The sequence below is a fragment of the Spironucleus salmonicida genome, chromosome 4, assembly GCF_000497125.1.
Source record: "Spironucleus salmonicida strain ATCC 50377 chromosome 4, whole genome shotgun sequence".
Lineage (NCBI taxonomy): Eukaryota > Fornicata > Diplomonadida > Hexamitidae > Spironucleus > Spironucleus salmonicida.
Genome location: NC_090599.1, coordinates 1044382 through 1065492, shown reverse-complemented (window position 1 = coordinate 1065492; position 21111 = coordinate 1044382). Strand labels below are relative to the sequence as shown.

At 45.9% G+C, this 21111-nt stretch overlaps 18 protein-coding genes and 3 non-coding genes across 21 annotated transcripts; 11 read left to right on the top strand and 10 right to left on the bottom strand. All coding sequences in view use genetic code 6, as the record gives it.

Moving 5' to 3' along the window:
• The first annotated feature begins 350 nt into the window (after positions 1-350).
• Positions 351-422, top strand: SS50377_t20057. Its single transcript has one exon. It is a non-coding gene; the product is annotated as a tRNA-Glu (tRNA).
• A 98-nt stretch (positions 423-520) lies between these two features.
• Positions 521-1669, top strand: SS50377_24156 (Nucleoside diphosphate kinase; the record flags this gene model as incomplete). Its single annotated transcript, XM_067908008.1, has 1 exon — positions 521-1669. One exon carries the CDS (start codon positions 521-523, stop codon positions 1667-1669), a length of 1149 nt encoding a protein of 382 aa, XP_067764982.1.
• Positions 1670-1704: 35 nt separating this feature from the next.
• SS50377_24155 (uncharacterized protein) lies at positions 1705-3285 on the bottom strand (the record flags this gene model as incomplete). Its single annotated transcript, XM_067908007.1, has 1 exon — positions 1705-3285. One exon carries the CDS (start codon positions 3283-3285, stop codon positions 1705-1707), a length of 1581 nt encoding a protein of 526 aa, XP_067764981.1.
• A 179-nt stretch (positions 3286-3464) lies between these two features.
• On the bottom strand, positions 3465-4238 carry SS50377_24154 (uncharacterized protein; the record flags this gene model as incomplete). Its single annotated transcript, XM_067908006.1, has 1 exon — positions 3465-4238. One exon carries the CDS (start codon positions 4236-4238, stop codon positions 3465-3467), a length of 774 nt encoding a protein of 257 aa, XP_067764980.1.
• Positions 4239-5397: 1159 nt separating this feature from the next.
• SS50377_24153 (uncharacterized protein) lies at positions 5398-5925 on the top strand (the record flags this gene model as incomplete). The annotated part of the gene is made up of 1 exon (XM_067908005.1): positions 5398-5925. The coding sequence occupies one exon, from the start codon at positions 5398-5400 to the stop codon at positions 5923-5925; it is 528 nt and encodes a 175-aa protein (XP_067764979.1).
• A 352-nt stretch (positions 5926-6277) lies between these two features.
• SS50377_24152 (uncharacterized protein) lies at positions 6278-7858 on the bottom strand (the record flags this gene model as incomplete). Its single annotated transcript, XM_067908004.1, has 1 exon — positions 6278-7858. One exon carries the CDS (start codon positions 7856-7858, stop codon positions 6278-6280), a length of 1581 nt encoding a protein of 526 aa, XP_067764978.1.
• Positions 7859-8037: 179 nt separating this feature from the next.
• On the bottom strand, positions 8038-8811 carry SS50377_24151 (uncharacterized protein; the record flags this gene model as incomplete). The annotated part of the gene is made up of 1 exon (XM_067908003.1): positions 8038-8811. One exon carries the CDS (start codon positions 8809-8811, stop codon positions 8038-8040), a length of 774 nt encoding a protein of 257 aa, XP_067764977.1.
• A 558-nt stretch (positions 8812-9369) lies between these two features.
• On the top strand, positions 9370-9873 carry SS50377_24150 (uncharacterized protein; the record flags this gene model as incomplete). The annotated part of the gene is made up of 1 exon (XM_067908002.1): positions 9370-9873. One exon carries the CDS (start codon positions 9370-9372, stop codon positions 9871-9873), a length of 504 nt encoding a protein of 167 aa, XP_067764976.1.
• A 4-nt stretch (positions 9874-9877) lies between these two features.
• SS50377_24149 (uncharacterized protein) lies at positions 9878-10576 on the bottom strand (the record flags this gene model as incomplete). Its single annotated transcript, XM_067908001.1, has 1 exon — positions 9878-10576. One exon carries the CDS (start codon positions 10574-10576, stop codon positions 9878-9880), a length of 699 nt encoding a protein of 232 aa, XP_067764975.1.
• A 709-nt stretch (positions 10577-11285) lies between these two features.
• On the top strand, positions 11286-11588 carry SS50377_24148 (uncharacterized protein; the record flags this gene model as incomplete). The annotated part of the gene is made up of 1 exon (XM_067908000.1): positions 11286-11588. One exon carries the CDS (start codon positions 11286-11288, stop codon positions 11586-11588), a length of 303 nt encoding a protein of 100 aa, XP_067764974.1.
• Positions 11589-12021: 433 nt separating this feature from the next.
• On the top strand, positions 12022-12297 carry SS50377_24147 (uncharacterized protein; the record flags this gene model as incomplete). Its single annotated transcript, XM_067907999.1, has 1 exon — positions 12022-12297. One exon carries the CDS (start codon positions 12022-12024, stop codon positions 12295-12297), a length of 276 nt encoding a protein of 91 aa, XP_067764973.1.
• Positions 12298-12413: 116 nt separating this feature from the next.
• SS50377_24146 (uncharacterized protein) lies at positions 12414-12746 on the top strand (the record flags this gene model as incomplete). The annotated part of the gene is made up of 1 exon (XM_067907998.1): positions 12414-12746. The coding sequence occupies one exon, from the start codon at positions 12414-12416 to the stop codon at positions 12744-12746; it is 333 nt and encodes a 110-aa protein (XP_067764972.1).
• Positions 12747-13748: 1002 nt separating this feature from the next.
• On the bottom strand, positions 13749-13831 carry SS50377_t20042. Its single transcript has one exon. It is a non-coding gene; the product is annotated as a tRNA-Leu (tRNA).
• A 367-nt stretch (positions 13832-14198) lies between these two features.
• Positions 14199-14270, bottom strand: SS50377_t20041. Its single transcript has one exon. It is a non-coding gene; the product is annotated as a tRNA-Glu (tRNA).
• Positions 14271-14505: 235 nt separating this feature from the next.
• Positions 14506-15111, top strand: SS50377_24145 (Phosphoglycolate phosphatase; the record flags this gene model as incomplete). Its single annotated transcript, XM_067907997.1, has 1 exon — positions 14506-15111. One exon carries the CDS (start codon positions 14506-14508, stop codon positions 15109-15111), a length of 606 nt encoding a protein of 201 aa, XP_067764971.1.
• A 68-nt stretch (positions 15112-15179) lies between these two features.
• Positions 15180-15803, top strand: SS50377_24144 (Adenylate kinase 1; the record flags this gene model as incomplete). The annotated part of the gene is made up of 1 exon (XM_067907996.1): positions 15180-15803. One exon carries the CDS (start codon positions 15180-15182, stop codon positions 15801-15803), a length of 624 nt encoding a protein of 207 aa, XP_067764970.1.
• Positions 15804-16360: 557 nt separating this feature from the next.
• On the bottom strand, positions 16361-16576 carry SS50377_24143 (uncharacterized protein; the record flags this gene model as incomplete). The annotated part of the gene is made up of 1 exon (XM_067907995.1): positions 16361-16576. One exon carries the CDS (start codon positions 16574-16576, stop codon positions 16361-16363), a length of 216 nt encoding a protein of 71 aa, XP_067764969.1.
• Positions 16577-16698: 122 nt separating this feature from the next.
• On the top strand, positions 16699-17484 carry SS50377_24142 (uncharacterized protein; the record flags this gene model as incomplete). Its single annotated transcript, XM_067907994.1, has 1 exon — positions 16699-17484. One exon carries the CDS (start codon positions 16699-16701, stop codon positions 17482-17484), a length of 786 nt encoding a protein of 261 aa, XP_067764968.1.
• Positions 17485-17497: 13 nt separating this feature from the next.
• SS50377_24141 (uncharacterized protein) lies at positions 17498-19078 on the bottom strand (the record flags this gene model as incomplete). Its single annotated transcript, XM_067907993.1, has 1 exon — positions 17498-19078. One exon carries the CDS (start codon positions 19076-19078, stop codon positions 17498-17500), a length of 1581 nt encoding a protein of 526 aa, XP_067764967.1.
• A 165-nt stretch (positions 19079-19243) lies between these two features.
• SS50377_24140 (uncharacterized protein) lies at positions 19244-19585 on the top strand (the record flags this gene model as incomplete). Its single annotated transcript, XM_067907992.1, has 1 exon — positions 19244-19585. One exon carries the CDS (start codon positions 19244-19246, stop codon positions 19583-19585), a length of 342 nt encoding a protein of 113 aa, XP_067764966.1.
• Positions 19586-20273: 688 nt separating this feature from the next.
• Positions 20274-20942, bottom strand: SS50377_24139 (uncharacterized protein; the record flags this gene model as incomplete). The annotated part of the gene is made up of 1 exon (XM_067907991.1): positions 20274-20942. One exon carries the CDS (start codon positions 20940-20942, stop codon positions 20274-20276), a length of 669 nt encoding a protein of 222 aa, XP_067764965.1.
• Positions 20943-21111: the final 169 nt, after the last annotated feature.

Here is a 21111-nt window from a genome sequence, read left to right as displayed (position 1 = left end):
ATTTCATATACTATTTGTAAACTAACTTTCTCATGAATAAAAATTATTTAAAATTCTATTTATACTTTATAATGTTCTTAAGATTAAATAAACTATATCTTATATACATTAATAGCTGCTTTTTACAAACTAGTTTAATGCTAAATAGAAATAAGAAATAATATTGATCTACAGAATGAAGTATCTTAAAATTTCTTATATATAATAACAAAATTAATTATATATAAAAAAACATAAAACTTTGAGTGGTATGATATTGCATGATCTAGGCAACTAGGAAGATAAATTCTATTATGTTAATTATTTTTTTGTATTAGTAGTATAGATGATTATTAATATATTATCAATATTCCCAAATGGTATAACGGTTAGCATTTCTGGTTTTCACCCAGGAGATCCGGGTTCGATTCCCGGTTTGGGAGAATTTTTATTTTATTAATTATAATTTTCAAAATCAGGTAAGCTAAACTTATTATACAAAATAAGTGAAGTATTTAGAAGCCACTCCAGAATCCGCAAAATGTCTTTTACCTAAACAGTGAAAATTGATCCTCGTCATTCAACTGCATAAGATGCCACGCCATTGTGCTTTAATTCATCGTGGTATGATAAGTTGGCTGATAAAGATCGTCCTTATATTATTAGAATCTTCGTTGAAACATAGGAAATCGAAATTATGGATGTAACAAATAAAAGAGTTTTTCTTAAGAGATCTCCTTATCCAGAGCTAGATTTAACTAGATTTGCTCCTGGAAATGCAGTTACAATCCATGGTAGACAACATAACATCATCTAATATGCAAATATTTTCACTTCTAATAAACTTTCTGCAGATAATGAAAAATGTTTCGCTATCATAAAGCCACACGCTGTTAAAAATCTAAAAGTACTTTCGGACGTTGTTGATGCTTTGAGGGTAAATTAACTTTCTTTTGAGCGTATTCAATTAAGTTATCTAGAAAGAAAACACGCCGAATTTGTATATTCATAACATTAAAATCAATCATATTTTACATAATTAGTAGATTCTCTTGTTGGTAATGCAATTTTCTTTGAGATTCGTGGATTTGGCTGTATTGAGAAGTTTAAAAATATTATCGGTCCAAGAGATCCGGCACAATGCGCATAAAACCAGTTACGTAAAAAATATGGCATTGATTAAATTTCTAATGCTTTTGTTTCGTTTGATACTGAAGCTTAAGCTTTGTAAGCAATAAACTACCTATTTTAACTACGACCAATCTCTGCCCCTTAAGTAGCTGAAAAGACTGTAGTTGTTATTCTCACTCCATAAAAATCAGCAGAAATCATTGATTTCATTCTTGATCGTACAAAACTTTCAGTTTCTGGTATTCATGCTGCAATTCCTACTGCTGCAGATATTTAAGAGCTAATGATTTCCTATAATGGTGTAATTCCTTGTTATAAAGAATATTGCGACAGAATGGATGATGGAATTTGCATTGCAATTGAGTTTGAAGGTCCGAATGCTGTCAAAGAAATGAGAGAAATTTGTGGTCCATTTGACCCAGAAATTGCCAGAGTTTTGAAACCTGACAGCGTTAGAGCTAAATTCGGCGTAGATATCGTTGATAATGCTGTTTTCATTACAGATATTGAGGAGGAGGCCGAGATTCATTCAGATTTTTGGTTCAGAGTTGTTGAGTGAGGTGAAATTAAATTAATTAAAGAAATAAAATAAGCTCAGCCTCTGCGCTGCATATGGACAAGTACGCCTACGCCGACCGCGGTGAGGAGCAGAACGCCAGAGATAATAATCCCGAAGTAGGTGTAAATTGGGGACATATCCGAAAGGAGCAGAACGGTAGGCCGAATATACTCGTGGGTCGACTGCAAAAAGTTGTATAAAGTGGTGTGGTTTGCTACCATTTTCTAGTACAGGGCCGTCTTAACTGCGACCGTGCCCGCCAAGTTCTCGGCATAGTCGTTGGTACCGTACGTCGAGGTGCACTGCAACGAGCCGTTGTACACGTAGTTTATGCTGAAGACGAAGACGACCTGGCGCGTCAGGAAGGTGCCGGGCTGTATTCCGAGCACGTACTGCAGCTAGGAGCTGCCGCGAGCGATGCACTGCGCCGTGGGGAAGGTTTGGACCTGCACGCAGAGCCGGTCCCGCTGGAAGAAGGCCTGGATGTTCTGGAAGCAACTCAGGGCCAGGGCGAGGAGCACGGACTCCTCGTCCAGAATGACGTCATTCTCGTCATAGTACGTTAGGTAGCTTATCATGACCCCGGACGTCAGCTGCGAGTAGTTGGCGATGGGCGCGTCGAAGGTGATGCTAAACCCCGAACGTTTCCGAAAGTGCGGCAGGCTGTTGATTTCCCGGCTCGACGAAAAGTTGAAAGTGTCCGTGATGATCCGCATCTGGTTCCCGAAGCTGGTCGTCTTGGAGCTGCACGCGGTGTGGTCGAGGAACTCGACGTTGTGGCTGAAGGCGGTGACCTGGAGGACAGAGGCGTATCCCAGGGGCTAGAGGGCGGAGTAGCACGGACTGCCCATCGAGAGCACGAGCAGCGGCGCCGCGAGGATGATCTGGTCCAGGGAGCCAATGGTGGTCACGATGTGGATGCGCGTCTCGATGGACCGGTTGTTCTGAAACGCCACGAAGAAGTACTTGAACACCTCGATCGCGGCGGCATCCGTCAGTCCCGCCAGCGTTTGCTTGTAGTGGAGCGTCTCGGAGTGGTTGAACGTCTTGGTGGCGTCGTAGTAGCCAGCCTCCCCGCTTACGCCCTGGACCCCGAAGGATCTCCACCGCTCCTCGGCGAAGTACTCGAATTTGACCACGGGTGCCGTGATCTGGCAGTCGAGCGGCGTGCCGTCCATCTGGAGGAACTCGTGGCCCGCCGACCGGTTGTAGCGGAGCACCAGGTCGTCCCAGCAGTTGGTCGCGTTCATCTGCGTGTGCTGGATGGTCTGGACGGCCCCGGGGGACTCCAGCGAGCCCACGATGAGCGCGATGTAGGAGAGGAGGGACTGCGCCGAGATGAGGGTGTATTTCGCTGCTGCGGAGGATAGGTTGAATCTTATGGCGACGGCGGCGCTGTCGATGTATATGAACGACTGGTCGATCGTCTGCACCGCACCGGCGGCGTCGAGGTACTGCAGCTTGCACAGGGACTCGCGGTTGTTGGATGCCACGCACAGCGGGTCGTTTTCGGGGGCGGGGGTGAGCACCAGGGTCAGCACCTTGGACTGCGAGTTGCCCTGGAGGACCGCGTTGTCCTGAAAGCAGTGCACGGCATCAGCCAGGAGCACGAGCATTTCTGATGCAGCACTAATTATTATATACCCCAGCCCATAGACGAAAATTCTACGAATTCTACAGTATATGCTATTTAATACTAAGTATGCGCGTTTTCGCAGACGGCGCACGCGCTACTAACTAGCGCTGCGGCGTGGCATACGCTAAAGCAAAGGATGGATAAAATGGGATACCCGACTCACTTCACGCTGGCCGGCCGGGCCGCTTCCTGCAGCTCCTCCCACATCCTCGCCGCCTTCTCCTTGACCGCCTCCCGCACGACCAGCTCCAGCCTGTCCACCGCCCTCCACTTGAACCCCTGGGACAGGGGCGACAGGTCCTTGCAGAAGGGCACGCACGGCGCCCGCACTGTCTGCACCCCGCAGATCCGCGTCTGGTTGGCGCCCAGGCTGGCCCGGAACAGCGCGCGCTGGGCGAGCATCTGGCCACACAGCTGCAGGCACTGGCTCGCCTGCGCGTCGCCAAGTCTGACCAGCGTCCGCCGCAGCGGCTTCTTGGGGTCGTCGCTCTGCTTTCCTACCAGCGAGACCGAGCTGAAAATTTCCGGGGCCAGCGTCGCCTCCTTGGCCGAGACCCGCGCGTGCTGGTCGTCGGCCTCCTCGAAGTCGTCGAACACCGGGTACTCCGCGTCGTGCTGGCGCGTGAGTAGGCTGAACACCGTGAGCGTGAGGGCGCGGAGGTCCTCGGTGGGGATCGGCGTCGCGAAATAGATCAGCACGAGCCGGTGCACGATGAAGAACACCGGATAGGGCAGGTCCAGCGCCTTGGCCCGCGATAGCGTGAGGTTGTGGAAGTCGAGCTGGGCCTGGTGCGCGGAGTTCGTCTCCGAGTCCAGCGCAAAGTGGTCCTGCAGGTCCTTCAGCTAGGTGGGGAGGCTACTGGCGCGGTACGCTAGGTACAGGCTGCCCACGCGCTCCTTCAGGGTCTGCTCTGGCTTCTTTGCTTTCGACATTGCTAATTTTGCGGAATGATACCTGCGGTCCAGAATAATATATAATATGCAGTTCCCCAATTAGAGAATTGTGGCACAGGTCAAGACGCGATTCCACTGCTTATGGATGAAACTACTACAGATATCCTGCGTTTAATTACTTGATTGATATAGTTAAAAAATAGTTGTAATCGGCTGCCTCGAATTTTTACTAAATTTTCCATCCTATTTAAAAATTTCGAATTAAATCATTTAATATAACCTAACACTTGATTTTAGGCTAGAATAACGTGATACTAGTATTCTTGATATGACAAAAATCTTATTTTAATGTTAAATTATAAGGAATTATTATGTTATTCATTTGTATTTCATCTCTACATGAACTAAGAAAATAGTTAATAGTAGATGGTGAAGTAAATGTGCTAAGCTTATAGTTTATTAAGTTAAAGTTTGAATCACATTGTAAATATTATACCTTTCTGCATCCAAATTAGTAAGTTCCCGCACGGTTCAAAACTTTGTTTCCTCTGGTTGGTGAGAAATCGATTTCGGTATCAGGAACTTTGTATTAGTAGTTTAATTTTATAGTGATATAACGCTTAATAATCATATACCGAGTTCTTGCTATCTATTAAAAAATGCATATTACTATCTAATAATTAATGAAATATCAAAATCGATATTTGATAATAACCGAAAAATATTTATATAATGAACTGATAAAACAGATTTTCAAATAATTGCATTATCGTGCAAAGGAGCAGTGTTTAAATTTTTTTCATGTTATAGTTGCCTCAGTAAATATATTTTCGTTATTCTAGGAATTAAAATAGAAGTATAAATTAATTATTATGGATTTTGACGCTAAAAATTTCATATTTTCACTACAAACTTGTAGCATTCCCAGTGTGTATACTTGTAATTACTTGCAATTTTGTAATTGAGTCTCTATACGCACCAGAAAATTTGAAAAATATTTTTCATTTACAGGAAAAACGCTATTTAAGCAGTGCACACATCCTTATAATGTTATTTATGTTTATCTAGTAATTATAACTTAATCGGAGTTCCAGGCCCGAGCAAACAATACTTAACTGCTAAAGGCAGGTTAATTAGATCTTAGAATTTATGTTCAAGTAAATTAAACCAGTACATCAACCACCATAAACACATCATTATGCCAAAATAGTTAAAGGAAATGAAGCAATTTATCTTTTTCCTATTTGGAGGTACCGTATATTTATTGTAGCTGACTCATTACCAATTAAATTATACAAAAATTTCACGATTCCTCAATCTTATTATATCATTTTCGATCTATTCGTTCCCTGAATGCAGTATTTATGTGTCTGTAATCAGTCAGTTTTACTTTTTGCGAGCGTTTTTGGTGCCTACTGCACGTGAAATTGCTATGAGGCGAGCCGCAGCTGCAAGAACAGCATTTTCACGAGCATAATACAAAAACGGAACGCTCCTGCATGAGGGATCCATTTTTCGGCAGAAAGCTATTTTTGAAAATTATCTAGAAACGGCTCGCGCGAAATTCATACATTATATCACTTCCTAGGTTTAGCATTTCTAGTGGTATTTTTCCGGTTAGAGTCACGATAAATTCTTACATTTGCAGTGTTCCAAACTACTCGAATCCTTTAATTGCGGCGCTTAACTTTTTCTTGAGAGCTTGTAGAGGCCATATTGCATATGAAATTTTCAAAGTTTTCGCTCCATCGTTATATCAGTTTGGGACGAATTTTGCGCATTCCGGGCTCCCACGGCCAATAAGAATACGAAAAGCTGACTTTGATCCTAAGCTGCAAAGGTAGTGTGAAGCGCTAGTTTGAGGTCCCGGCCGCCTGCTGAGCATTCGCGGGGCAACACGTGCGGTTTGGAGGCAAATTTTGCAGTTTTCCGCTTCTTTTTGCACAGGTAGCGGTGCGGAATTAGCTTGTTAAGGGCAGCTAGTGGCAGAGTGTACGTGAGAAATTAGTTTAGAAGGAAATCGTATATATTATGTATAATAATAATATTATTTATTTTGTAAAATAATAAAAATAAGCTCAGCCTCTGCGCTGCATATGGACAAGTACGCCTACGCCGACCGCGGTGAGGAGCAGAACGCCAGAGATAATAATCCCGAAGTAGGTGTAAATTGGGGACATATCCGAAAGGAGCAGAACGGTAGGCCGAATATACTCGTGGGTCGACTGCAAAAAGTTGTATAAAGTGGTGTGGTTTGCTACCATTTTCTAGTACAGGGCCGTCTTAACTGCGACCGTGCCCGCCAAGTTCTCGGCATAGTCGTTGGTACCGTACGTCGAGGTGCACTGCAACGAGCCGTTGTACACGTAGTTTATGCTGAAGACGAAGACGACCTGGCGCGTCAGGAAGGTGCCGGGCTGTATTCCGAGCACGTACTGCAGCTAGGAGCTGCCGCGAGCGATGCACTGCGCCGTGGGGAAGGTTTGGACCTGCACGCAGAGCCGGTCCCGCTGGAAGAAGGCCTGGATGTTCTGGAAGCAACTCAGGGCCAGGGCGAGGAGCACGGACTCCTCGTCCAGAATGACGTCATTCTCGTCATAGTACGTTAGGTAGCTTATCATGACCCCGGACGTCAGCTGCGAGTAGTTGGCGATGGGCGCGTCGAAGGTGATGCTAAACCCCGAACGTTTCCGAAAGTGCGGCAGGCTGTTGATTTCCCGGCTCGACGAAAAGTTGAAAGTGTCCGTGATGATCCGCATCTGGTTCCCGAAGCTGGTCGTCTTGGAGCTGCACGCGGTGTGGTCGAGGAACTCGACGTTGTGGCTGAAGGCGGTGACCTGGAGGACAGAGGCGTATCCCAGGGGCTAGAGGGCGGAGTAGCACGGACTGCCCATCGAGAGCACGAGCAGCGGCGCCGCGAGGATGATCTGGTCCAGGGAGCCAATGGTGGTCACGATGTGGATGCGCGTCTCGATGGACCGGTTGTTCTGAAACGCCACGAAGAAGTACTTGAACACCTCGATCGCGGCGGCATCCGTCAGTCCCGCCAGCGTTTGCTTGTAGTGGAGCGTCTCGGAGTGGTTGAACGTCTTGGTGGCGTCGTAGTAGCCAGCCTCCCCGCTTACGCCCTGGACCCCGAAGGATCTCCACCGCTCCTCGGCGAAGTACTCGAATTTGACCACGGGTGCCGTGATCTGGCAGTCGAGCGGCGTGCCGTCCATCTGGAGGAACTCGTGGCCCGCCGACCGGTTGTAGCGGAGCACCAGGTCGTCCCAGCAGTTGGTCGCGTTCATCTGCGTGTGCTGGATGGTCTGGACGGCCCCGGGGGACTCCAGCGAGCCCACGATGAGCGCGATGTAGGAGAGGAGGGACTGCGCCGAGATGAGGGTGTATTTCGCTGCTGCGGAGGATAGGTTGAATCTTATGGCGACGGCGGCGCTGTCGATGTATATGAACGACTGGTCGATCGTCTGCACCGCACCGGCGGCGTCGAGGTACTGCAGCTTGCACAGGGACTCGCGGTTGTTGGATGCCACGCACAGCGGGTCGTTTTCGGGGGCGGGGGTGAGCACCAGGGTCAGCACCTTGGACTGCGAGTTGCCCTGGAGGACCGCGTTGTCCTGAAAGCAGTGCACGGCATCAGCCAGGAGCACGAGCATTTCTGATGCAGCACTAATTATTATATACCCCAGCCCATAGACGAAAATTCTACGAATTCTACAGTATATGCTATTTAATACTAAGTATGCGCGTTTTCGCAGACGGCGCACGCGCTACTAACTAGCGCTGCGGCGTGGCATACGCTAAAGCAAAGGATGGATAAAATGGGATACCCGACTCACTTCACGCTGGCCGGCCGGGCCGCTTCCTGCAGCTCCTCCCACATCCTCGCCGCCTTCTCCTTGACCGCCTCCCGCACGACCAGCTCCAGCCTGTCCACCGCCCTCCACTTGAACCCCTGGGACAGGGGCGACAGGTCCTTGCAGAAGGGCACGCACGGCGCCCGCACTGTCTGCACCCCGCAGATCCGCGTCTGGTTGGCGCCCAGGCTGGCCCGGAACAGCGCGCGCTGGGCGAGCATCTGGCCACACAGCTGCAGGCACTGGCTCGCCTGCGCGTCGCCAAGTCTGACCAGCGTCCGCCGCAGCGGCTTCTTGGGGTCGTCGCTCTGCTTTCCTACCAGCGAGACCGAGCTGAAAATTTCCGGGGCCAGCGTCGCCTCCTTGGCCGAGACCCGCGCGTGCTGGTCGTCGGCCTCCTCGAAGTCGTCGAACACCGGGTACTCCGCGTCGTGCTGGCGCGTGAGTAGGCTGAACACCGTGAGCGTGAGGGCGCGGAGGTCCTCGGTGGGGATCGGCGTCGCGAAATAGATCAGCACGAGCCGGTGCACGATGAAGAACACCGGATAGGGCAGGTCCAGCGCCTTGGCCCGCGATAGCGTGAGGTTGTGGAAGTCGAGCTGGGCCTGGTGCGCGGAGTTCGTCTCCGAGTCCAGCGCAAAGTGGTCCTGCAGGTCCTTCAGCTAGGTGGGGAGGCTACTGGCGCGGTACGCTAGGTACAGGCTGCCCACGCGCTCCTTCAGGGTCTGCTCTGGCTTCTTTGCTTTCGACATTGCTAATTTTGCGGAATGATACCTGCGGTCCAGAATAATATATAATATGCAGTTCCCCAATTAGAGAATTGCGGCACAGGTCAAGACGCGGTTTAACTTTCTATAACTTGAGAATTTGATAGGCTTATAACTAGATAGACTGAATATCTAAACCTTGATTGCTCGGATCATTGATTTACAGGATACGTAGGTTGGTTTTTCTATAATTAAAATATAATAATTTGCATTAAAGTCCCTAAAATATTTGGAAGTTTATTATATGAACTCTATTGACAATAGTATATTACATTCAAATTTGAAAGAATTTTGTATATTTCATTCCTAGGAGCGGATATTTTTGATGTATCTACTGATTATGATTATTATAATTTAACAACACATGGTGCCTATTATTTAATCACAATCTTACATTAATACCATAAACGTATACATCAAAAACCATTATGCATAAAATAATATAAATATTTATTATCAGTTTTATCTTAAATTACTCTTTCCTATTCTTAATTATTATTATACAAAATTTTAGTTTTTCTTAATATTATATATAATATTATTATGCTTTTTGCACTCCCCTAAATCATGTCCAAGTTTTACCCAGAGCTGGCAGCGTAACTGAACACTATATACTCGCAGTACTAGGACTCACTCAATACCCATACATAGTAGTTGGCCCAAAAAACATTGAAACTGTCTCAAATTCAGGCTGAAATCGACAGAATTCATGAGACTGCAAAAACGGAAATTTCGTTCCTAAAGAAGAAGCTGACTGACCTCTCACTTTCGATCTATAACCAAGAGGACACCCAGATGATCGAGTAGAAGCTGATCCAGGAGATCTCCGAGGCCCAGTTCCTACTATCCGATCAGAAGTAGCGCGAGGCAAGCCAAATTGCCAAGATCGAGGAGTTGATCATCAGGAAGCAACAGACACTCGATGAGAAGAAGGGAGCATACCAGACCGAAATACAGCATCTTATGGGTGAAATACACGAAAAATAGATGCTAGCTGGGGAGCTCAGTGGACTCCACAGCCGCAGCTTTAGCCACAGCGACGAATGATGACTCATTGGATCACTTTAAACGCCGAGCTTTCGCCGAAAATGAAGCCTGCCAGGCCATCCTCACAGAAAATGATTCCAAGGCCCTCACCTGATTCCGAGACGCTACCGAGGTCCTGCGGGCCGTACAAGACCGCAACATACGTACCGTCTGGGATGCATTTTAGCGGAATCGCATTGCATTTCTTAGTTTGCTAGACGAACGTAACTTGGCACAACCCTTCAGAATTCTCACACGTAACTGTGACAACTTACTGGAACTATTTTGCAACGTTATTTTTGGTGATCAGAACTTCACTTTCGAGAAACATGGGTATTTTAGCATGTTAAGATGACTTCATGAGCTCCAGATCCTTATAGTCCTTTTGACTATTGATTCCAACTGTCATAGCTTTGAATTCCGTTTCGAAAAAGAAGTTGAATTTTTACCTTGAAATTTCGACTAGTTTTTTGAGCTTTTCATCATCATAAAAATCCTTGAATACTGTTACAAAAGCATCTCCTATTCTATTGAAGTAAAATTATTTCATTTCTTCAAGATATGCAATTTAGAAATTTTTAAATGTAAAGACTACGCACTGATCAGAAATAAGCTTAAAATCTGTCAGAGGTAAATTTTAATCAAGAAAATGAGCTGGTATTGGCGGCATTAACGCAACCGTATCCCTGAGTTTTTCAATTGTGGCCTAAAGCGGTAAGTCCATTTAATGAAAGGTAGATGATTAATATTATTATTATATAAATTTAAAGAGAAATATGTAAAAAATTGGATATAATTATAACCGTATTATTATATATCTTTTATTGTCTATATCAACTTTTGGACTATTATTTGGTCCTGCATTGTTTTGCCAAGTTTTCGCAACCCTGAATGAACTGCTCTGGCAAACACATATTTTCTTGTTATCGCACTTATTTCACACCAAATTCGTGAAATTCTAGCCCGTGCGCTCCGTTTCCTGCCGTTTATTCCTCGAACTCCAGAATTTAATGATATAAGGCAGCAGTTCCAATCAACGAACTGCCAAATTTATCCGCTAGATTCGAGGCACTCAAAAGGCTCTCACAATGTTGAAGTTTGTATCAAATCTAACCTATGTGCGTCTTAGATTTGTGCGAGCTTGAAGGCGGTTAGAGCCGCTTCTGCGGCGCCTGCTCGTTCGGTTTGGCGGGCGAAATTTCTGCAGGAAGGAGCGGTGTAAGGAGCGTGCAAGAGGTGATACAACCAATTTTGGGCCGAACTGAAGGGGGTTCTTGCGGAGCGGGGGGACAGGCGGAGCGGGACCCGTGGAATTGGTTCTCCGCCCTCCGTGTAATAGTTTATCTGCAGTAGAGGCGCCAGGAGTGCTATTCGGCGGCAATTCTTATTGCCGGCATGGTCCCGTCCTGCCCTTTCCAGCCTACCACTCCTAAATGTCAATCCAGGCCTCACAGGCAGCCATCCAGCAGGCCGTGCACGAGCACCTGCTGCGCGCTGGGGAGAGTGTCCAGCATTGTACGAACGACCTGCGCCAGGTCGAGGTGCAGGAAATCGTGGCGAGGGCCCTCAAGGCCAAGGTTGCCGCGGTCTCTGGTCCGAAGGGGAAGGCCACCCGGTCCATCCTGCAGCATAACATCGCCAGGAACGGCGGCGTGATCGTCCCGAGCGTGGACATGGCCCAGTACAGGGCGCGGGTGCGCGGCACCATCCAGGCCCTCGCGGCGCTGGGCCAGTGAGCGGTGCGCCTTCCCTCCACTCTTTTACTGCCTCTTCTTCCGTCACTGCACTCCTTACTGTACTCACTTCCTTCCTCCCTCCCTCCCTTCGCCGGTCAACCCAGGCGCACCGCCCTAGTCGAACCGGAAACTGCTGTAAACTTCGTTTTCGGTTTCGGAGTGATTTCAATTCCGCGAATGGGGCCGGTGCCTTGCTAGTCCCCCAACATCTACAGTGCGGGCTCTGCCTCGACCAGGCCCATTCGCCGAAATATCCCACTACGGGAGCGGCCGATCTGGAACCTCCCTAATACACATAGAATACCAGATTTTTGCGCGTACTTGAACGTCAGAAATTGGCGATATCCCTATTCTAGCCACTTAGTTTCCACATTACAATCACTGACTCTACCACCGTCCGGAAATAGCTTCCTGGGCCTCCGCCACTCCCCAAATGCCGAAAGACGTATGGTCCTTCGACAAAATCCAGGAACTCGCCGACGCGGTAGCGGCCTACGGCGCCGACTTCGACCGGATTAGCAGCAAGGTCCTCCGCGGCATGACCAAGCGGCAGCTGCGCAACGCGTACTACAAGCTGCGCCGCGAGGACCCCCTGCTCTTCGCGGCGCCGCCCGCCCTGGCCAAGGCGCCGGTCCTGCTGTGGCCCATGAGCGAGGCCGACTCGGACCTCGCGCTGGAGCTGTTCGACGCCGACCTGTTTTGGGAGTGAGCTATTTCGTCAGACGCCCGCGCCCGGCTGGCACTACCGCCGCGGTCGCCTCCCGCATTCCGGCGCGCGGGGTGAACTATATATGCTGGGCATAATATTCGCGGGAGCCCGCCGGAATGGAACTCTCGCTCCACCAGTTCCGGCGCCTCGTGCGCGTGCAGGTGGGGGACCGCGTGTGGGTCTTCAGCGTGCAGAACTCCAACCCGCTGCGCGTCCAGCTCTTCGGGCTGCTGGTGCTCTCCCAGGCCGTGGCGTGCTAGGCCGCACAGGCGCTCGAGGTGAAGACGTCCTCCCACACCCTGTTCCGGCTCCGCGGCACGAGGCGGAACCAGGACATCATCACCCGCATGGGGGACTTCTACCACCGCGTCGTCTTCCGGTACCAGCCGCGGCCGGACTTCTAGCACGCGGCGGCGGCGACCATCCTGGACCTCCGGCAGGAGCTGTGACAGAACGGTATCCGGGGCGGAGACTTCCTCGCACCCGGTACGCGCCTTGGGGGCGTAGTCGTTGGACATGCGGCAGCCCAGAGTCCGCCATCCAGGGCCAGCGGAGAGGCCAGGCGTGTCCCCCACAATAGGGTAAATGAGGGCCAGGCCTGGGCGATTTGCAGAACTCAACCAATGCAGGGCTGGTGGGAAGCCATATCGTCAAAGTGGGCAATAAATGTTAATTATGCGCAAGCATTAGTATTTAGTATATATTGCGATCCCAACTTGTGATAAACCTCTACAGCTTGTTAAGTGTCTAGCATCTAAAATATATAGACGATACAATATATTTATTGACTTTGCCATCCAATACAATTACTTCGATAATTGTTGGCATCCAGTCATTCCATTCAGCTTAATCGAAGCGTGGCTAGAAAGCTGACTATCGTAGATTAAACTTTTGGTCTAAGGAAGGCGAACTCAGCAGAATAAATACGATATACCTAAAATAATTCTGAGTGTACACCTACTATAAAATTATAATAAAATGTATATTCTATAACATATAATTCTAAATATTTTACATTAAGTTGGTAACTTGTCTCGAATGGTATTTTATGGCGGCTGAAAATTTATCTAAAAGCTTGCCCATTTCTCAATCCCTAACCTGCGGATAGCAATCGAAACAAGTTTTTTCGAAGCTGGGATACATGCAAAATTACTTCTCTCACTTCAGATTATTAATTAGTGTTTCTGAAGAGTATCAGCTGATAGGAAGGCGTCTTCTATCTGTGTGCAAAACTATACCTGGCGATGTGGCAACCTAGCAGGACTGGCACGCTTGCTGCTAGTCGCAAAGCGTAATTGCTTCGGGATAACATGGCATGATCGTACTGTTTTGCGCTAGGGTGCCAGCCTCACCCTGGGCGGCCCTCTTGCCTCAACCTTGGAAAGCAGGTTGTCAGCTATGTGCCAGGTTACCTAGCTTTACAGCTTCCCGTAGATGCCTATCAGCAAAATTACCAACTGTGGGGCTTGAACCCACGCGGGCTGACGCCCATGAGATCTTAAGTCACACGCCTTAACCACTCGGCCAAGTTGGTATGGTAGCTGTATAGCAGTAGCCTGGCCCACTGGACTGTCTCTCCCCGGACTGAGCGGCAGGGCCCGCCACTAGGGTATATCGATTGGTAAATGCCACGGCAATAGTACTGTGCGCGAACTTCAGAGGCAGCTATTCAGCTGCAGTCCAGGATGCCTAGAATGGCATCCGGTGTTAGCAATGCGGTTAAACTCCTGCGTCTGTAGTGACACCTGTGAATTCCTAGTGCGCGCATCCTCGATAGCACGGGTAGGGGCATTAAGCATATATGCGATAAGTGATTTAATCAGTCGGAATTTATGAGAGTGGTTGTCCAGGGTTGGACTCTGCCGTTGAACGGTCCCTGGCACCACTAGAAAATAAAAATTCTCCCAAACCGGGAATCGAACCCGGATCTCCTGGGTGAAAACCAGAAATGCTAACCGTTATACCATTTGGGAATAAATATGTTATATTTTCAATATCAAATTCATAATAAATCGACAGTGATTAGGGATTTTAGCCATGACTGCAGATTTGATTGATATGAAATTTTGATGTTATAATATAATAATGCTGCCAGGTAATTTGTATACTATGAAATTTAAATATTAGTTTAAATAGCTTCACGGGTCTTGTATCTTATATATAATATAAAGTATTTAAATTAAATATTTTTGCATACAAAAATATAAAATGACTGCTATCTTTGATTTTGATGGAACTTTAGTTAATTCTTTTCCAGTTATTCAGCTTATCATCAATCAAATAAGAGCTGAAGAAAATTTATCTAACTTAACCCCTGAAGATTTCCAGTAAGTTCGTGGAAAAATTGGTTTGTCAACAAAAGAATATATCGAGATTTTTATTGGTGTAAACGTATAAACAAACATTTTAAAATATGTTTAAAAAGCATAAATTCATCTTCCTACAATTTTTCCTGGTGCTATCACTATGTTAAAAAATATTCGATCAAATGGTATCAAAATTATTTTGGCAACTAATAAAAACTATGATGCTATTATAGGAATATGCGAAAAAATGAATATCACTGAGCTTTTTGATTAAATTCGTGGTGTTGGGTCAAAATGGATTTAAAAACCAAACCCAAATATGTTAGAATGCAGTGGAAAGAAGGTGTTTGTCGGAGATACTTAAACAGATTTACAGACGGCTAGAAATGGAAACTGTTAATTTATCGGTGTTAGCTTTGGCGTTGAACATGGAAGCAGTTTAGGAGACTGTGTTGTGGATGATATGGAATAATTAGAAAAACAAATTCTATAGTTTTTAAATGAATGATATTTTATGTAATAAATATAATAATCATAATACCATTATTTTTATCACTTCTTCTCTTTCACAAATTCATGAATCCACATCATGTTATACTTCTTGGTCCTCCTGGTTCTGGTAAGGGTACTCAGGCGAAATTTTTAGTATAGAATTATGAATTAACCCATATCTCTACTGGAAACTTGCTTAGAGCAGAAATGTAAGGTAAAACTGAGCTAGGTGCAAAAGCAAAGGACTTCATCGATAAAGGTGCTCTAGTGCCTGATTCATTAGTTATTGATATGCTTGTTAAGTTTATCAAGACATTAGATCCTTCTAAAGGTTGGTTACTGGACGGTTTTCCAAGAACTGCTGCGCAGGCTTTAGAGATCACAAAATAATCTATTTTAACTCCTACCTCTATTATCGAGCTTTTAGTTAATGAAGATACAATTTGTGAGCGCATGTCAGGAAGAAGATTTGATCCTATCACCGGAGATACATACCATATTGTGAATGACCCCGCTCCTGTTGCCATAGCAGAACGTTGCATTGTTAGAAGTGATGACAAGATTGAAATTATTAAGGAGAGATTTTAAATTTATCGTGATTAATGTGCTGGTATTCATGAGGTATTTGGGGATTAGGTTAAAAAATTATCTGTAGATGGTTCTACTATTTCTCAGGTTAGCGCTTAAATAAAAGATATTTTAGGCTGATTTAATTTATTCATTTATAATCTATCCCACTAGATACTCGACTATATTCATTTACTTTAATAATTTTTTTAAAATTTCAACTTTGTCTATATTATTATTATTTATATTATGAGATATATATTTAATCAATTGACATACTTTATCTATAATTTTATGTTAATTTAATAGACCTTACTAGTTTAAGTGGTAATACTTTGGATTGAGTACTTTTTGTTTTTGACTATTCATGCATGCTTATCTTCTATCTTCTAATAAATACTCCTTGATTCACATAATCAATATACAAATTCTTTAGATTTTAAATGCTTCCGTGGTTTTTGTTGATTATTATTAATTTGACTATAGGACAAATTTGATAAATAAGAAATATGAAATGAAACTTTAATAAATGTTTATTACAATATTGTATTAATCTCTAAATTAAGTAAATATATAAAATTTCACTACTAAAAGTATTCTATAAAACATACTTAATTTATAATATATTGTACTTAGTACTTTCCACTGATTTCTGAACGAAAACCATGTAAATTATCAACTCTAATAAAATTGAATTTTCAATTTATTTCAGCAAAATACGACAAGATAATAAATTTAACTGTCTCTTACACATAAATTGTTTCATCAATTTTATTACCGTCGCGAGAGACGGTGGGTATTTCCAATACCGCGTCCTTGCCGATACCGCCACAGTCGACTTACAGAACGACATTACCAGAGCGGTAGAAAACGAAGTCCTCCAGCACCCAGTACGCCTTACGTTCCCCACCCATCTAGCCGCCTACGTAACCTTGCGCACCCAGAAGTAGCAGGCCGTCGCGCGTATCCAGAACTTTCTAGCCCAAAGCGAGTTTATCCCAGACTGAGTATTTTATATATAGCACTTTCGCTCCAAATGGAGTTCCTCAGGCACTTGCAATCCTCACCAGCCCCGCTGACGAAAACCGTTAAGTACACCAGGCACGTACCAGAACTGGCCAAAATCCACTCACTGTCGCCCCTGATCTACTCGACCCCCACGCACTTCTGCAGCGGAGACGCGAGCCTCCCGCTGCCTAAAAGCACGATGGTCACGTTCGCAGCGCCCGGTATTCTGGCCAGAAGCGACAACACGCTCTTCCTATACAGCCAGGAGGGCGCGCGGGTCAATGTCGGCGTCAGCTTCCGGCGCGTCCAGCACGCCGTGACGCAGGCGCAGCTCTACCAGGACTTCGTCTTCGCGCTCACGCGGAACACGATCTACGTCTCGGACCTCGCGAACACTGCGAGCCGGGAAATCCACTTCGAGCACGACGTCCGGCAGTTCCAGATCGTGGACGGCCGGCTGCTCGTCCTGAGCAACAGGCTCTGCCTCTGCGCGCTGGACGGGACGGTATAGATGGAGTGGCTCCTGGAGGGGGCGGAGCGAATGGAGGCCACCCCGGAGGGCATTCTCGTCGGAGGCGGGGGCAGGGTGTGGCTCGTCCGGGAGGGCGGCGTGCGGAGCGTCGAGATCGCGGAGCCGGTTCGGTTCCTGAGGTTCCCGCTCGTGGTGTGCGCTGCGCGGGCGTTTGGCCTGAGCGTGGGGCCTGACGGCTCGCTGGGGGTAGCGAGCGTGTTCGAGGGCTCGCTGGAGCTCTGCGGTGACCTGTTCACCAGAAACGGGGGCCTGGTGGAGGCCGTGACGCTGGCGTGCAAATGAATAAAGTAGAAGCTCAGAGACGACTCGCCATGCAGAGGTATGCCATCAGCCCGATTCCGGTGAACACAAACACCAGTCCAGCGATCACCGCGAAGTGCGTGTAAATGTTGGAGAAGTCCGAGAGCAGCAGCACGCTTGGGAACGGAAATTCGTTTTCCGACTGGACGAAGTTGTAGAGGTTGGTGTGGTTCGCCACCATCTTCTCGTAAATCACAGCTCGCTCCGCCACGGTGCCGGGCATCGTAACCCCAAATGTATGGTCTTGATACGTTGATGTGCACTGCAACTTGCCGTTGAACACGTAGTCGATGACGAAGCTGAACGCTATCTGCCGGGACTGGTACGACTCCGGCTAGACGCCGAGGATGTAGTTCGCCACCGAGTGCCCTTGCGTCGAGCACTTTTCGGAGTCGTATGTCTAGATTTGCACGCAGAGCTCGTCGCGCCTAAAGAAGGCCTGGATGTTCTGGAAGCAGCTGAGCTTGGCCTCCAGGAGAACGGACTCCTCGTCCAGTATTACGTCGTTCTCGTCCCTGTAGGTCATGTAGCTGATGAGACTACCAGACCCGATCGCCTCGAACCCTGGTATCGCGACATCGAGCCTCAATATGAACCCCACCTTATTGATGAACTGGTCCTTCGTGTTTATCTCCGGGGCGGACGAGTAGTTGAAGGCCTCCGTGATGACGCGCAGCTGGTTGTGCACGCTGACCGTGTTCTGGTTGCATTCTGTATGAGTAGAAAACATCACGTTGTTACTGAACGCCAGAATCTGTGTCGCGGAGATGTAGCCGACGGGCTTCAACTAGGAGTAGCACGGGCTGGCGATCGACAGGATGAGGTGCGGCTCAGCCAGAATAACTTGGTCCAGTTTGTTTATCTTCGTCACGAGGTGCAGCCGCGTCTGGATGGTCCGGTTCCGCTCGAAATGAACGAAAAATTCTTTAAAGGTGGCGACTTCGGCCGGGTCCGTCAGCGTGCTGAGCGGTTGTTTGAAGTGCTTTGTGGCCTTCTGGTCGAACGGCTTGGTAGAGTCGTAGTAGCCAGCCTCCCCGCTTACGCCCTGGACCCCGAAGGATCTCCACCGCTCCTCGGCGAAGTACTCGAATTTGACCACGGGGGTCACGATCTGGCAGTCGAGCGGCGTGCCGTCCATCTGGAGGAACTCGTGGCCCGCCGACCGGTTGTAGCGGAGCACCAGGTCGTCCCAGCAGTTGGTCGCGTTCATCTGCGTGTGCTGGATGGTCTGGACGGCCCCAGGGGACTCCAGGGAGCCCACCAGCTTCACCTGGTATGACAGCAGCGATTTTGCAGCGATGAGGGTGTATTTCGCTGCGTCTGAGGATAGATCGAAGACTATGATATTTGGCACTCTATGAAAGTACGTGAACTCTGAGTCTATGGTCTGGACCTTATTCGCTGAGTCGAGATACTCTAGCGAGCATTTTGACACGCGGCCATCGGCTGCTACGCAGAGCTCATCGTTCTCAGGAGCCGGTGTCAACACCAATTTGAATATCTTCGATTACGTGTCACCTTCAAGTACTGCGTTGTCCTGGAAACACCTGACTGTGTCTAATAAAACCAATAACATTTTTGGATTATTATTATATACTTGTGTTTACAGGTAATTCACTAGATAAAAAAATTAAAGTACTATACTGTAAGATTATAACCTCTATATAATTATATTAATTTGAAAATACTACTTATTATAAAATATAAAGATAATAATAATAACGTTTCATTCCTAAATTATATGCAAACTTTAAAGCTTGAATCATTTACACAATTATCTTTGTTCTAAAACTATGCCACACCAATATCTGAATCTATTGATGATTTTTTTCAGTAGCTGCCTAGACCACATTATTTTTATACAAATGAACCAATAAATGAAGTTACAGGGATAATACGCTAGATAAATGATGTTGTTATGATGACAGAAGAAGAGAGATCTAAGGCTGCTGCAATTTTTAGTGATATTTCTCTCAATGATTGTCCAGATGACTGTGTGGGACTAGACGTTTCTGAATAAGTTAAACTTCTAGAAAGCCGACTAGAGATATTATCACAAAAGATTAATAAAGTTAAAGAGTGAAGTACAAATCACATAGTCAATATTATATTAAGCTATTTAGCAGATTGATCAAATGAATTCCATATTTTTAATTCTCTCTAAGTTGAAAGTTATTTCTAGTTATATTATAGATGCTTTTGCAATATAATTTAATGAAATACTTATTATACGATATTAGACGAACGTATCAATAAACAAATATTTTACATACTAATGTTTAACAGTCTGAAGAAATATTAATGATAATTGAAATTCCTCTATTGTATTATTGTTATGTTCATTATAGATAAAATGTTAATACTAATCTATTTGAAAGTTACTTATATATAAACAAGTATATTATATTTGAGTAAAAATTAAAATTTACACTGGCTACTATTTTATTAAGTTTTAAATCATATAAAGATCAAACAATAATTACAAAATAACAGCAACGCCACTGAATCGTTGAAACTCAACTTAACATTGTAAAGAAGAATGTTAAACATATGGTTATGTCAAGACACCTGTGTTAAATGTAAAGACAGAGGATATTTATATGATGGTAACGTGAATATTGTAGGATAAGATACTGTGAACTTTGTACTAGTGACCAACTCACATGTGCAGTATTCGAATAAGATCATCATTAAACCGTGCTAGATAAATATACATTTTCATCTTATAGTAATGACCAGTGCAGATATAGGAATTTCTGTGATTGAAAATCTCAGCTTTATACTACGTGCGATACTGGTTCTACAATATGTGAACTTAAGCAGCACTAATTGCTCAAATTGTATTTTTGACGACGTAATATTTGAATCCAAATCCTAATAATCCACTGCTTCCAACGATAATCAGTTTAGCAAGAACATCCAAATCTGCTTAAAAATGCCAATAATCGCTGCACGGAAGTATGCTTCAAAGCAAACTCTCGCCAACCGCCCATAAAGTTCTGCTATTTGAAAACCGCCGCACGTCGTGCCCTATCGGATTCTGCCTAAAACTTAAAAAATTCAAAATTCTTCAGACCCCAAACTGCGCTGCCGCCAGTGCCAAGAATACTATTAGAACGCCGCTGGATAGAATTAGTAAGTTCCTGGGGAGAACTTGAACGGCTGCGCGAATTGAGCCAAAAATTGAATCTGCGCCGCCTGCGATGGCGGAATTTTATCGCTTAAAATGGTCGCCAAAACTGCGCTGAAACGTGCAGCCACTTCCATCGGGCGGGAGGTGATGGCGACAAATGCCCGCAAATCGATTTTCTGAGGTCTAGCCGATGACGAATTAAGTGCTTCCGGGACGCGGCAGAATGCTGAACTACTGGCCAGCAGAATTCGCGCAAATGCGGTTTTTCTGAAAATTTCCAGCGCTGCAAAAGTGAAATTTGTGGCATTTGCGTGCAGGGCGTCACTTTTTGAAGATTCCGTGAGCAAAAATCCGGAGAATATTAGAAATTGGAATGTGCTAAACGCGTTACCGAAATTTAGTAATGGGGAAATAGAATGTAAATAAGGTAAAATAAGGATAGGGAGTGTTATTGGGGTTATTTTATGACTAGTGGA